The sequence below is a fragment of the Calonectris borealis genome, chromosome 11, assembly GCF_964195595.1.
Source record: "Calonectris borealis chromosome 11, bCalBor7.hap1.2, whole genome shotgun sequence".
Lineage (NCBI taxonomy): Eukaryota > Metazoa > Chordata > Aves > Procellariiformes > Procellariidae > Calonectris > Calonectris borealis.
The window spans coordinates 3,920,940-3,933,536 of NC_134322.1; the positions used below are offsets into that span (position 1 = coordinate 3,920,940).

The 12,597-nt window shown below is 44.2% G+C and overlaps 1 protein-coding gene across 1 annotated transcript in view; it reads left to right on the forward strand.

Moving 5' to 3' along the window:
* The window catches only part of CHSY1 (chondroitin sulfate synthase 1), a 78,165-nt gene extending 68,669 nt beyond the window's left edge, over window positions 1-9,496 (forward strand). The window contains exon 3 of the mRNA XM_075159818.1: window positions 6,017-9,496. Coding sequence (XP_075015919.1) covers window positions 6,017-7,609 — 1,593 coding nt within the window. The 3' untranslated portion in view covers window positions 7,610-9,496. The remainder of the gene's footprint in view (window positions 1-6,016) is intronic.
* Window positions 9,497-12,597: the final 3,101 nt, after the last annotated feature.

Sequence of the window (12,597 nt, forward strand, 5' to 3'; positions counted from 1 at the left end):
TTGTTTAGACCAGGAGCGTGAAGCTCAGTTTCATGCAGGGCCAGGCGGGGGGAAGTTCTCCTCTGCTTCGTAGCTGGAGGATCTCAGCTAGTTCCCAAGTGCTGTGGACTGCTCCCACGTGTGGGTTTTGGGTAATGAGATCGTCAAGCTCAAGGTCAGAGGTGAAGTACACAATGCCAGTTTTGAAGACACATTCATTTTTGCAGGTTTTCTTCTTTCTGTTGCCAACCTGGGCACACTTTAAAGGCTACTTGGTTTGCGAAACTGTAAATGAATAAGTAATTTCTAAGCTCTTCTGCTTGCTTAAAGAAAGGATTGGGAGAAGGACAGTTGTTTAATTAAAGAGCTACTTGGTATTGTTAACAAAGGATTGAACTCCAGCAATAATTCTCCTAATTCACAGATTCCTTGGGAATTCAATGACCTTGAGTTTGCTGTGCTTGAAACTTGCCTTAGATACTTGGCTTCCTTTCTCGAATACTTTGGAGAGGAGAGCAGTGCAGAAGGCACTGCGAGGCTCTTGAGCGAGACAGGCGCTGTTTCACTTAGTATCATATAAGAAGAGGCAATTGTGTTGTGCAAAATAAACCTCTTGCTTCAGAGCATGACTGGAGTTATTGCACTCAGAGGTCGCAGTGTATCACAGCTGGGTCTGCCTCTGCTTCTCGAGCAGTCTGCTATGGAAATTTTGAGTACTGGCGGTTTGGGATGTCCAGCTGATTTTCTTGCCCCTCTTTAATTTATGAAACAAAGCAAATGCAGACCAGCGGTACATGATGAAATTTGTGTGAGAAGTAACTCGTCTGAGGGATCACATCATTTAATCATGCTCCAGAGCTCAGGGCTTCACTTGTCAGCCGAGAGGGAAGTCTGATCTCCCAGCGCCGAGTGGCGTTTCCTGCATCCTTTCCTGTAGTGGCAACTGGGGAGGTTACAGGGATGAACGAGTTGCCAAGTTCACTGGAAATGAGTGTTTATCCATCACTTCCCCGTGTTTGTCTCCACCATAATAAGTCTGCCCAGGAGTGACTTCAGTCATGTCAGTGGTTAGCTGTGGGATCGCACATAAAGCATCGGGATTTAAAACGGAAAGATCATCGTTAATAAGAACCCTGAATACACAGAGTTGTGTCTAGGGAGGTCACAACAGTCTCCCTCTCCACCATAGGCAAGGCAGCAGTAAACGAAGACCCACTGCTCCTTTTCATTGGGTCTACAAGCAAAATATTTTATCAATTTAGCTATATTGGTGATTTAAAAAACAGAAAACTAGTGATCTGTTTTGGTTAATCACTCCAAAGTGGCAAAACTGTGTTAGTGCAGCTACAATTATTTCGTACAGTTACTTGGGATGTGGGTGCAAAACATCTTTCATTTCACTTCAACCAACCCACAGGAACTGCCCCTTTGCACCGCTACAGCTGCATCTCTGGAAGGAGGAGCAAGGAGGAGATGGGGGCGAGCATCCTGCGTAGTTTTGGCAGCAGAGCTGTGGGGCAGGGTGAGGGCTGTCCTGGCACCCGCGTTACTCCCGTAGAACAGCTCTGCACCAGCTGCGGAGAGGAACCTACGTGCTCATCTCCTCCCAGATGAGGTGCTCATGCACCGGGTGACATTAGCCATCTTTTGAGCTTTTAGTTTGGCTTTGTATTTAAAGCCCATCTTGGGCATTTCGAAGCCTGCCATACAACATGTCTTGTCCATGATTGCTTTTCATGAGACTTGTGGGGCTGCGTTTTCTGGGCTGTGGTAGTACAATCTGGAGCTGTGAGAGAAAGCCCTCAGGGGCCAATCCGTGGCTGCGGGCCAGTTTCTGCATAAACTGGTCTTATTTTTAAAGTCCATTTTCTCCAGTACACTTTTTTTGGCCTGCAAAAGACTTCTTCATTTAAAACGAAGAACATAACACTCTCTCCTTTCAGTTGGTCTTTTGGACACGAGCCAGTAGTGCCCACAACAGCTGTACCACAGGTTAAACATTCAGTCTCTAATGGTTTGGGGAACATTAAGTTTTTTAAGGCTTCAACAGGTCTAGAGTAAATAGTGGTCAATAAAGAGTAGCTCTTCTTTGTATCCCTACACTCTCAGTGCTCTGCACGAGAACAAAGCATGCTTAGAATATAATCATTGCAAAATTAATATCCATGAAAGGTTCTTTTTTTGAAAAGAATCATACAGAAACCTGTTTCACTGAAAGAAGAGTTTGCAAGAGTTCAACTCGCAAGAATCTGGTAACAGGCATGGGGAAGTTTGCACGTAATGTCTGTTGGACATGCTTGTGTTGCTCCTTGTGTCTATGTTTAATGGCTGCTACGTGGGAGGAACAAACAAATTACAGAGAGAAATTACAAATAAATTTCTCTGTTGTCTTCTCCCACCCACCAATCTCTATTAATGATGTACACAAGAGGTAATTATGATTTTTTGTCTTGCTTACGGCTTTCCAGTATTGCGTGGAGTCAAAAGCCCGCGTGTGCTAATAGGTAATATATAGCATAGTGCTTTGGACCCAAACGAGGTAGAAACTACGTTAGCACTGATGGGTGATAGTCGGACATTGCCCTTGTTAGTGATCAAATTCAACGCCGAGGACTAGCACTGCCTTAATGATTTAAATGGATTAATGTTGGTGGAGCTGTCAAACTGTATGGAAGGAAGTGCCATTTCTTTCAAGTTTTGTAGATGTGGGTGAGAAAACGCAATCCACATGGGGCTCCTTATCGTGAAGGAAAGCCCATGGGCATCGCAGTGCTTCTGCAGCATCGGGTCACTGTCCACAGGCGCCTCAGCCCAGGAAGGGTTAAACTGCTCTGTTGGCTGCTGGCCACTTGGACTTCATTTACAGCACTTCATGCCACTGTGCAAAAATAGTTTGTAAGTTATTACAAACTGAATTGATTAACTCCTTCCGATACCCTTCCATGTATTTCCTACTGGTGTGGGGTGTACCTTGGTTCCTAGATGGGAGATCGGGACTGCAGGGTGCTGGCACATCCCGTGCCTGTTGCCACTTGCTGAATAAGGAGACAAGAGGGACGCTGGAGTAGGAGAGGGGGAAACTTCATAGGAAAAACAGTGAAAGTGCCAGCCTTGCAAGGCACTCTTCTGAAAAACAGGATTGTATAAAAGCCTGGCTATTGGGGTGCTTCTCATTAGTTGCACTGCAGGGTTGGCCGGAGCGCAGGGTTTGTTACAATTGTCACCTTTTTGGCTGGAGCAAGGTGGCCATTAATAGATGTTCCAGTTGTAAATTGCTTTGCATTGAAGCACCGGTAAAGACTTGCTGAGATATGTTCTATTTTCAGTTCAGTTTTCAAAGTTAGCTAGTTTTTGGAAGAGGCAAGAAGTAGTATTAAAAGTTCAGAAGTTAACCAGCCTACCAAAGAGGTTACTCCTGCATAGCAAGCCAGAGCTTTAAAATACACTTGTTGATTTTATTTAGGGCCATTTGCTAGGGATTCATATCTTTACTTCCATTGGGAAGTTTCATAACATTTTCCTACCCATCGGTATTCTATTAAAACTTTGTTGTGTAATCTAAAAGCCTTTCTGCTTCTCATGGTTTCCTCTCATAGCTAATTCAGAATGCCCTAGATGGCAGTTTTGGAATAAATGCATTCAGGCTGCATGGTCTTGATTTTGTTTTCTTATAAATTCAAAACAAGATTTGAAATTAAGTCCTATTGCCAATTTTCCTTTAAATAATAGTTGCCTAATGACATGATTTAAGAATTTTTATCTAATGTCACAATACTCTTGGGAAAGCCTGTGCCTATAGTTGTATTGTAGTTAAAATGTCAGTGAAATCTCCAGCCTGTATCATACACATTTAATACTTCTAGTTCTATATATGTATGTTGTGTTAGAGAGGATAGATCAGTGGAGTCAGTAGAAATACACTTGTGGGTCCTGCAGTGTTGGACTGGTCTTGTTCTTGCTGTGTGAGCTCTCTGTTGTAATAAATTGTGCTTACAGGACTGACCGTAAGTGGGTGTGATTTGAGGTCTCCTAGAGCCCTTAACAGAAGTAGCGAGGTTCAAAGTGGACAAAAAATAAAGTGTTATGAGTAGAGAAAACACTATAGGGATACGAATGAAGAACAGTCTTTGGGTGAGTGGAAAAACATGCTTCTTGGGAAAGCATGAGGTTCATTCAGTTTGGATAAGTCTGCTGAACATAGGATTAGACCAACTAACCTCTGCCTGTAGCACTCTTAAATCTCACATGACTTCTAAAGGGATATACATCTTGACAGGCAGCTCATCTGTGGCTTGCCGAGAGGCCATCGCCAAGATGTTCTCCTTTGGCTGCGTTGCTGTATGGGATCTGTCTAATAAGAGGCAGCCTCTGGCCTGAATTGCTCGCAGACAGCATGAAAGCAGCAGGAATCACTTGGGGGAGAGTGGGCAAGAAGGCAAACTTGAGCAGGAAAGGAGAAGGGGTGGGGGATCGGTGATGACCCATGAAAAAAATGTCCTTTCTTTCTCAGTCCAGCTGAAATTCCTCCCTCTCTCCTTTGAAATGAATTACATTTGTTCAGATTAAAATCCATGCGAGCTGCTTCATGTAGACGCAGCTTGCTCCTGTGCTGTCCACAGTGATAGGCTGAATTTCAGGTTTCAGTATGCGCACATCTGGTTTGTTAAGATAGCGGCAATTAAATCCAGGTGTAAGTTTATCCCTTAGATTCAACGTCTGTGCACAATAATGGGAAAAATGCAACTGAAGGCCTAATAAAACAGGACTTCTGCTGGGTCTGAACAGCTGGTAGAAGCATCACTCGCGCTGTCTGTTAAAGGGGGGCTTTCTGTGCCTGTGATTTTCCTTTTACCGCTCCCTTTATTTGCCATCATGTTTGAGTCATTCTCTCTTCTGTTCGTCTTTTGGATTTTAGCTCTTTGCTAATCTTTATAGCCTTTTTACGCGTGCTTTATTGACTGTATTACCTATGGCAAATTCTGCTGCCAATAACATAGACTGGAACCTATATTGAATGAAGCTGTCGTGTCAGCTCCTCTGGCAGGTTGATGACATTTGTGTTGTGATGTAGAATCAGCCCGTGATCTTTTTAAATGTCCGTTGTCTAGGCTGATACATAACTTTGGCCTTGAGGGTTTTTTTTCCTCTTGGGTTTTTTTTTCCAGCTTATTTTCCATGTTATCATCCTGGTTTCCACATGCCTTTCATTATATTAGCTACTGCCTGAAAACTGTAAAGCCGGTTTGCCTGCTTTTCTTAAGTTGTGGCTTTCCATAAGGCTTCTGAATCTAATCTTAGCTCGTTATCTTCTTGTTTTGAAATAGCAATTTCCACTTTAAGGCTGCTTTTATTCTAGCATACATATGCATCCTGTATTACCTGCTTTCTGGAACTGCTGCTAGGAATCTCAGGTGCATTTTACTTTCTATTGACATTTTAAAATGACATGGGAGCTGTAGCTTTGCATTGCAGCACTTGAGATAACATATTTAGCATCTTGGCTAAAACATTCAGCAAGCTGGATTTCTAATGCCTGAACAGTATGTGGGTGTAACGGAAAAGGCGTTGTCATACTTGCTTACTATGTATATGGCATCCTTTTTTATTGTTCTTTATTATTATTATTATTCTTAAAGCCCGTGGGAGGCAGAAGAATAGCAAGAGTTTTGTAGTGAATGCTTCATAGTTCTTTTTTTCCTGGTGATGCTGTATTGTGATGCTGATGTTGTGGAAAAATGAGCTTACACTCTACTTACTGCTCAGTTGTTTGGCCAACGGTGATATCTCTAGAACGGGCTGTAGTAATCCCAAATCCATGGTAGATGTTTCTTTTACCAGTTTACAATGAATAATCCTCTTAATTTCCTTGAATAGCAGCTGGTATTGCTACAACCTGTGCCTCAAACCAAGAACAGCTTATTCAGAAAGCCTTCTGGCCCTGCGAGCAAGGAGGAATTTTCTCCCAGGGGGGCTGCGGGGGCTGACTTTCACAAGGACGGCACTGCCGAGACACTAACTTCTCCTTTCTCTCTTCTAGATGCAGCAACTGTTTTATGAAAATTATGAGCAGAACAAAAAAGGGTATATCCGAGACCTGAGGAACAGCAAAATACACAGAGCTATAACGCTGCACCCCAATAAGAACCCCCCCTACCAGTACAGACTTCACAGCTACATGTTGAGCCGCAAGATAGCAGAGCTGCGCCACCGGACTGTTCAGCTGCACCGGGAGATTGTCCTGATGAGCAAATACAGCAATACAGAAATCCACAAAGATGACCTGCAGCTGGGGATGCCACCCTCCTTCATGCGATTCCAGCCCCGCCACCGGGAAGAAATCTTGGAGTGGGAGTTTCTTACAGGAAAGTATTTGTATTCGGGTGCCGACGGACAGCCCCCTCGGAGAGGAATGGACTCTTCTCAGCGTGAAGCGTTGGATGACATTGTTATGCAGGTCATGGAAATGATCAACGCCAACGCTAAGACCCGGGGGAGGATCATAGATTTCAAGGAAATACAGTATGGCTATCGCAGAGTAAATCCGATGTACGGAGCAGAGTACGTTCTTGACTTGTTGCTTCTGTACAAAAAGCATAAGGGGAAGAAGATGACCGTCCCCGTCAGGAGGCACGCGTACTTGCAGCAGACGTTCAGCAAGATCCAGTTTATGGAGCACGAAGAGATGGACGCCAAAGAACTGGCCAGCAGAATCAACCAGGATTCTGGATCCTTGTCTTTCCTCTCCAACTCGCTGAAGATGTTTGTTCCCTTCCAGCTCAGCCGATCAAAAGTAGAGAGGAAGGAACTCAAAGACAAGAAGATCAACATCCTGATTCCTCTCTCCGGACGTTTTGACATGTTCGCAAGGTTCATGGGGAATTTTGAAAAGACGTGCCTCATTCCAAACCAGAACGTCAAGCTGGTTGTCCTGCTTTTCAATTCCAACTCCAACCCTGACAAAGTGAAGCAGATCGAGCTGATGAGAGATTACCGCTCCAAATACCCCAAGGCTGACATGCAGGTTTTACCGGTGTCAGGGGAGTTCTCGAGGGCACTGGCTCTGGAAGTCGGATCTTCTCAGTTCCAGAACGAGTCTTTACTTTTCTTCTGTGATGTTGACTTAGTGTTTACCACAGAATTCCTCCAGCGGTGTAGAGCCAATACAGTTTTGGGTCAACAAGTATACTTTCCCATCATTTTTAGCCAGTATGATCCAAAGATTGTTTATAGTGGAAAAGTTCCTAGTGACAATCATTTTGCCTTCACCCAGAAAACAGGTTTCTGGAGGAACTATGGCTTTGGTATTACCTGTATTTACAAAGGTGATCTTCTTCGAGCAGGTGGCTTTGATGTCTCCATCCAAGGTTGGGGCCTTGAAGACGTAGACCTATTTAACAAAGTCATTCAAGCTGGCTTAAAAACTTTCCGAAGCCAAGAAATTGGAGTAGTCCATGTGCATCACCCTGTTTTTTGTGACCCTAATCTTGATCCAAAACAATATAAAATGTGCTTGGGGTCCAAAGCTTCAACTTATGGGTCCACACAACAGCTGGCTGAAATATGGTTTGAAAAAAATGACCCAAATTTTGGGAAAAGCAGCAATACTAATGGCTCAGTGAGGACAGCCTAATGTCCAGCTATGCTGGAAAAGACTTTTTTTTTAATTATCTAATTTATTTTTGGGAAAATGTTTTTTGATAATTCACTTTTAAAAGACCACACAGGATATATTTTAGAAATCATCGTTGTTTTCTTACAAAGCGCTCATTTTGAGAAGAACAAGGCCGTTGGTTTTTTTGTTGTTGTGGTTTTGGTTTTGAACAAAACTGTGATCAATATTTGCCTTCAAACAAAAAAATTGTTTAAGAGTTATCTGACCGATCAGCAGAAATCTGACTTGAATTAGAATTTCCTTATGAACAAAAGATTGTTTCCTACCTTTTCCGTTGCTGTCTTCGTTGCTGGGATTCTGTGAATTGGGACCTGAGCGTGCAAGCCAAGTGACAAAACGGTGTATCTAAATGTTTTGTTGTGACTGCTACCGTGCAAAGATTCTGCTTCTTTTGTTAAGGATAGCCATTATTTTTTAAATTGCGTTAGAACAAAACAAATCGGTGTGGCGATGATAAGGGTATTAATCGCAGGAGGTTTTTTTTTCCAAATGGCTGATTATTTCAATTTAAAAATACACTCCCGCTTATTATGGCCAGGCGACTTCAAGGGAGGGAAGAAAGTAAGCACAACCTGCTATCCGTTTAGTCCTTGTAGAAATTTTTGTCTTTTATACTTGGTCCGTGTACGGACGTAACGTTTTAAGAATCCATGGTGGGTTCTGTGTATTATCCTCAACCGCTGTCCTGTCTAGAGCTGAGACGATGTGATCAAGAAATGCCGAAGCATAATGAGGGAGGGGAAGAGGATGGGAAATGCGAATCTCTTGCAGCAAAGCGACAGTACACAACGAACAATTAGAGATCCCTAATGAGAACTTTGAAAAATCTTCTATACCGAGTGTACTGCACCTGATTGCATTGATTTTGTTCAGTCGGTTACATGATGTTAACGGGAACAATTATTACATTTGATTACTAGTTTTGTTTTGGGATTATTTTTTTCTGTATCTGATAGACCGTTAATTTATTTAATATCCATTGTTTTAGGTTCTTGACCTTTCCTTGAATATCTGTTAGTCATTTTAATATTTTATATATATATATATGTGTGTGTAAATATATATATATATATTAGGAATGTATTGCATCTTCTCACTGATAAGGTAGTGTACATCATACTTGCAGTAAATGATCTCCAAAGATTACTTTCTAAAATATTTTTTTCATGGATCTTTTTTTCCCAAATTTCTTTAACATTTTTGGAATGACTTCAGTAAACTTAGGAATTTTTTTGGTATTCCAAGAGGAACTGGGGATGGGGAGGCCAAAAACAAGGAAAGCGTGATCCCTATGAATTAACACCTAGCAAGGTAAGAGAAAAATATACAAAATAAAGTGCCTTAAAGCCAGAAAGGGAACCCTTTACACTGAGACTTAGTGAACGGACGTTGTCATTGAAGCAGATGATCTATTGAGACCTACCTACCTGTAAATATCTTGCTCAGCAGAAACAAAAAATAAAAACCAGCGAACAATATATTTTTCTATCGTATCCTCCAGCGCCATTTCGTCTCATTGCTCTCGGTTCCACTTTGCCTACTTTTTGGGAAGTGGAGACTAGCGAAGGAACGGAGAAAAAACTGATGCTGAGGTTGTGGCCATGTCTGAAGGGATCTTATGGAGTAATTGCTATTCCAGTAGAAGAAATAACCGTTGTTTACAATTACACGTGTATGGAATATGAACTGCAACTAGTGTAGAGTCGATGTCTTATAATGTTCATCGTTTTTTGGTGACAGTCCCAAGGATGTAGGTACTTGGATGGATTCAGTGCATGGAAAATCTTTTTTTTTTTTAAAGACTTGCTTCTAAGATGCAATAAAGATTTTTTATTTGCAATCGGAGCTCCTCATGTCGTCTGCCTCAGTCTGTATCTTTTCATACAGCGTAGGCACAGCCGCAAAGGTAAAGCAGTTTTGGGAAATAAGTCCAGGTAAAAGGATCTCCCTCTTACAAAGGGTTTTGACCTCTGTGTTGTGTTTGGCTCGGAATTAACTTAATGCCACGTACCGTGGCTCTGGGGAAAGGGAAAACAAATCCGTCCATCAGACTCTGGCGTAGGCTCCCGTTGCTGCCCGCGCTGATGGGCTGCGCGATTCCCTGGGGCAGCTGGTCATCTCTAACGGAGGTTTTTGACTTCTTCCTTGTGAAAAGATTAAAAGTGCTTTTGCTGTCTGAAAACATCCGTAACTATACATTTGAAATGCATGCGATGACAAGGCTGAATAATTTCATAATGTTTTGTGTATTCAAAACACAGTAAAAATAATTACTAAGTTTGTCGAGCACTTATTTTTAATAGCGCTGCCAGTTTTATCACAGTTGTTCCCTATTGGTGTGAGGCTTTTTTATGTAAAAATTAAGTCCCAAAGCAAGAATCTTAGGGATTACAGAAGTGTTTCTTCACACAAGGGAACGAAAAAAAAAAAGCAACTAGTATTTGTGGCTGCAGAAAAGCGCTTGAAGAATATGAACCCTGAAGAACTGTACCAAAAGATGGGGGAAAAAAAGCCCTGTACTTACACTGTATTTATTAACATTTATGATTATGTAGGATTTTTTTTAGCCCATAACAGCCAGTAAAAGCAGAATGCATGTAAATGGAAAAAGCCGTTTAATGAAAAGCACCCATCTGGTATTGGGGTTTTTTTTGCTCAGTTGCGGCAGTTCTGATTCAGTTACCAAATCTGTCCAAGCGGCATTAAAAGCGAGTTTTACACCAAGCTCGCAGGCAACTCTTGAGGCCCCACATCTTAATTGACCACATATTTTATGGACTCGCAGCTTAAAAGTAATCCATTTTAAAGTTCAATTTCGTATTACAACAGTCTATGATAAAGTCTAACCTTATAAAACCTATTTTATACTAAAATAAGCGGTATTTGCTGCCCAAGTTGTAGGGAGCTTGACCAGGTGGAAGTCATCGGCTGGCAAGTGCTAACCCAGCCTCTGACAAAAATCCCTTCTGGGGCTGGAACGTTTCATTCGCAGTTTACTCGGGGTGGTTGAAGTTCACTTCTCGCCGAGCAGCCAGTTGGTGGTGGAGAACCCAGGAGGGTTTGCCTCTAGTCCCTTAAGAAAAACAAGGTGTGAGAAAATGAGATGGGGTCATCCTGGCACTGAAGAACGTGGTGACCGAGAGTCATTTGCTGAGGTTTGCTATATATTGAGGTGCTTCTCTTCTTCATTAAAACAATTAAAAATGCGAGACACTTCTTTCCCTCATTCTTCCAGCGTATGGAACCCGTGCCAGATGCCGCGCTGGTCGCGGACATGCTCACTGCAATAAAACTCCTGCCCAAGCAGAGCTTTGCAGCCCTTCAACGCTTGGGTTTAAACCCTTCCACCTTTTCTGGACACCCATGGGTGCGAGCTCCGTCCCGCACACCCGCACGGAGAATGAACTCGTGAGTCAAAGCTCAGAAACACTTCGCCATTCCCGTCTTCCCGTGGCTCACACCAGGGTTTCTCGCCCACACTGACTCTGCTCGCCCTGGCCCATGGCTCGTGATGGCGGGTTGGTGGCTCTGGAGGGCTTTGGGGGCCCCTTGTGTCTGCTGAGCTGGCGGAGCGGCCGTCTCCCACCAGCAGAAGATGGAGCTGATGAACAGGAGGGGCTGAGCTGAAGGTCGGGGGGGGACCTGCAAAGGAGCCTGAAGCCTTGGTCCTTCCTTCTGGTAGGTACCTTTGTGGGGTGGAGAGGAGAGCCTGGATGTCCTGTGGGCTGTGAGGGGGAACGGCCAAAATTTCACTGTGAGCCTCGAGCTGGGGCGTCTTAAGGCTGCGCTTGGCTCCTTGTTCATGGACGTTCCTCAGTCGCTGGAGTTAAATTGCACGTGAAACTCCAGGGAGAGGCAACGGGAGGGAGCTGGATTTATTACCCCTGTTCCCCAACAGCGCTTCCCTCCCAGCAGCTCGTTTCTTTGCTCAAGGATCCATGATAGTGAAGAGGCAAAGGACACGGGGAAGCGCGGGTGGGAAAGGCGGTGCCGTACTTTCCATGACCGTCGTGCTCGATGTGACTGTTCAGCGGTTAAATATTTTTATGCAACTTTGCAGAGTCACGGCCCGTGGAAGGATTTCAAGTTTTGGTCCTTTAGGCACAGTGGGGTTTTATTGCCCTGAAAAAATCGGTGACCAGCTCCAGCCTCCGCACAGCTTCCCTGGACCCGGCTGCACGGTTGCGTTCAGCAGAATCAGCAAGAAAGCCCCGCTGATCCTAAACCTGCTTAGTCCGAGTTTTTGTTGAAGCTCTAACTTCACATTGCAAATTATTAGCCTAAGTCGTTTCGCATGAATACTTGCTAAAAATACTCCCAGCCAGCCTCACTCGAGAGCTTTTTGGAAAGGAAAATCCCTCAGAGGCATTAAAACTGGAGAGCAGGTTCGCGCCTTGCCGGGGGCAGATGCTTCCAGGTCCCAGCGGGTTCCTCCTCCTCTGCTCTGCTTCGGGACCTGGTGGTTTCTGGGCTGGTGGGACGCTGCCCACGTGAGGACCTGTTTAACCACACGTTTTTGTACCCAGGGCTGCAGCCTCTGCAGAGCGGCGCGCTGGCAGCGCGCGATTGCGCCGACTGCAGCAAATTCAGGGTTTTTTTGGTCCCGATTTGAGCTCGAAGGCCGCCTCCTCCGCGGGGCATGGGCAGCCTCGGAGACATCCTGGACGCCCCGGCCGAGGCACGTTCGGGCTGCAGTGCAGCCGCATCCCATGGGGTTTCCTTCCCGAACTCTTTTACGGGATTTCACCTGGCTGCTGCTGCCAGAAGCGCTTTTATGCCTCACGTCCAAACTGCTGCCGAGGCTTTCCCAGGTGCAAGAAACGCGTCCGCGTCCTTTCCAAGCTCCAAAACCCATCTCCCGGCTCTCCTCCAGCCCAGGAATCTCTACCACCTTTTAAATCACGTTTATGAGCGGGGTGAAAAAAATTGAATTAACATCAAAAAAA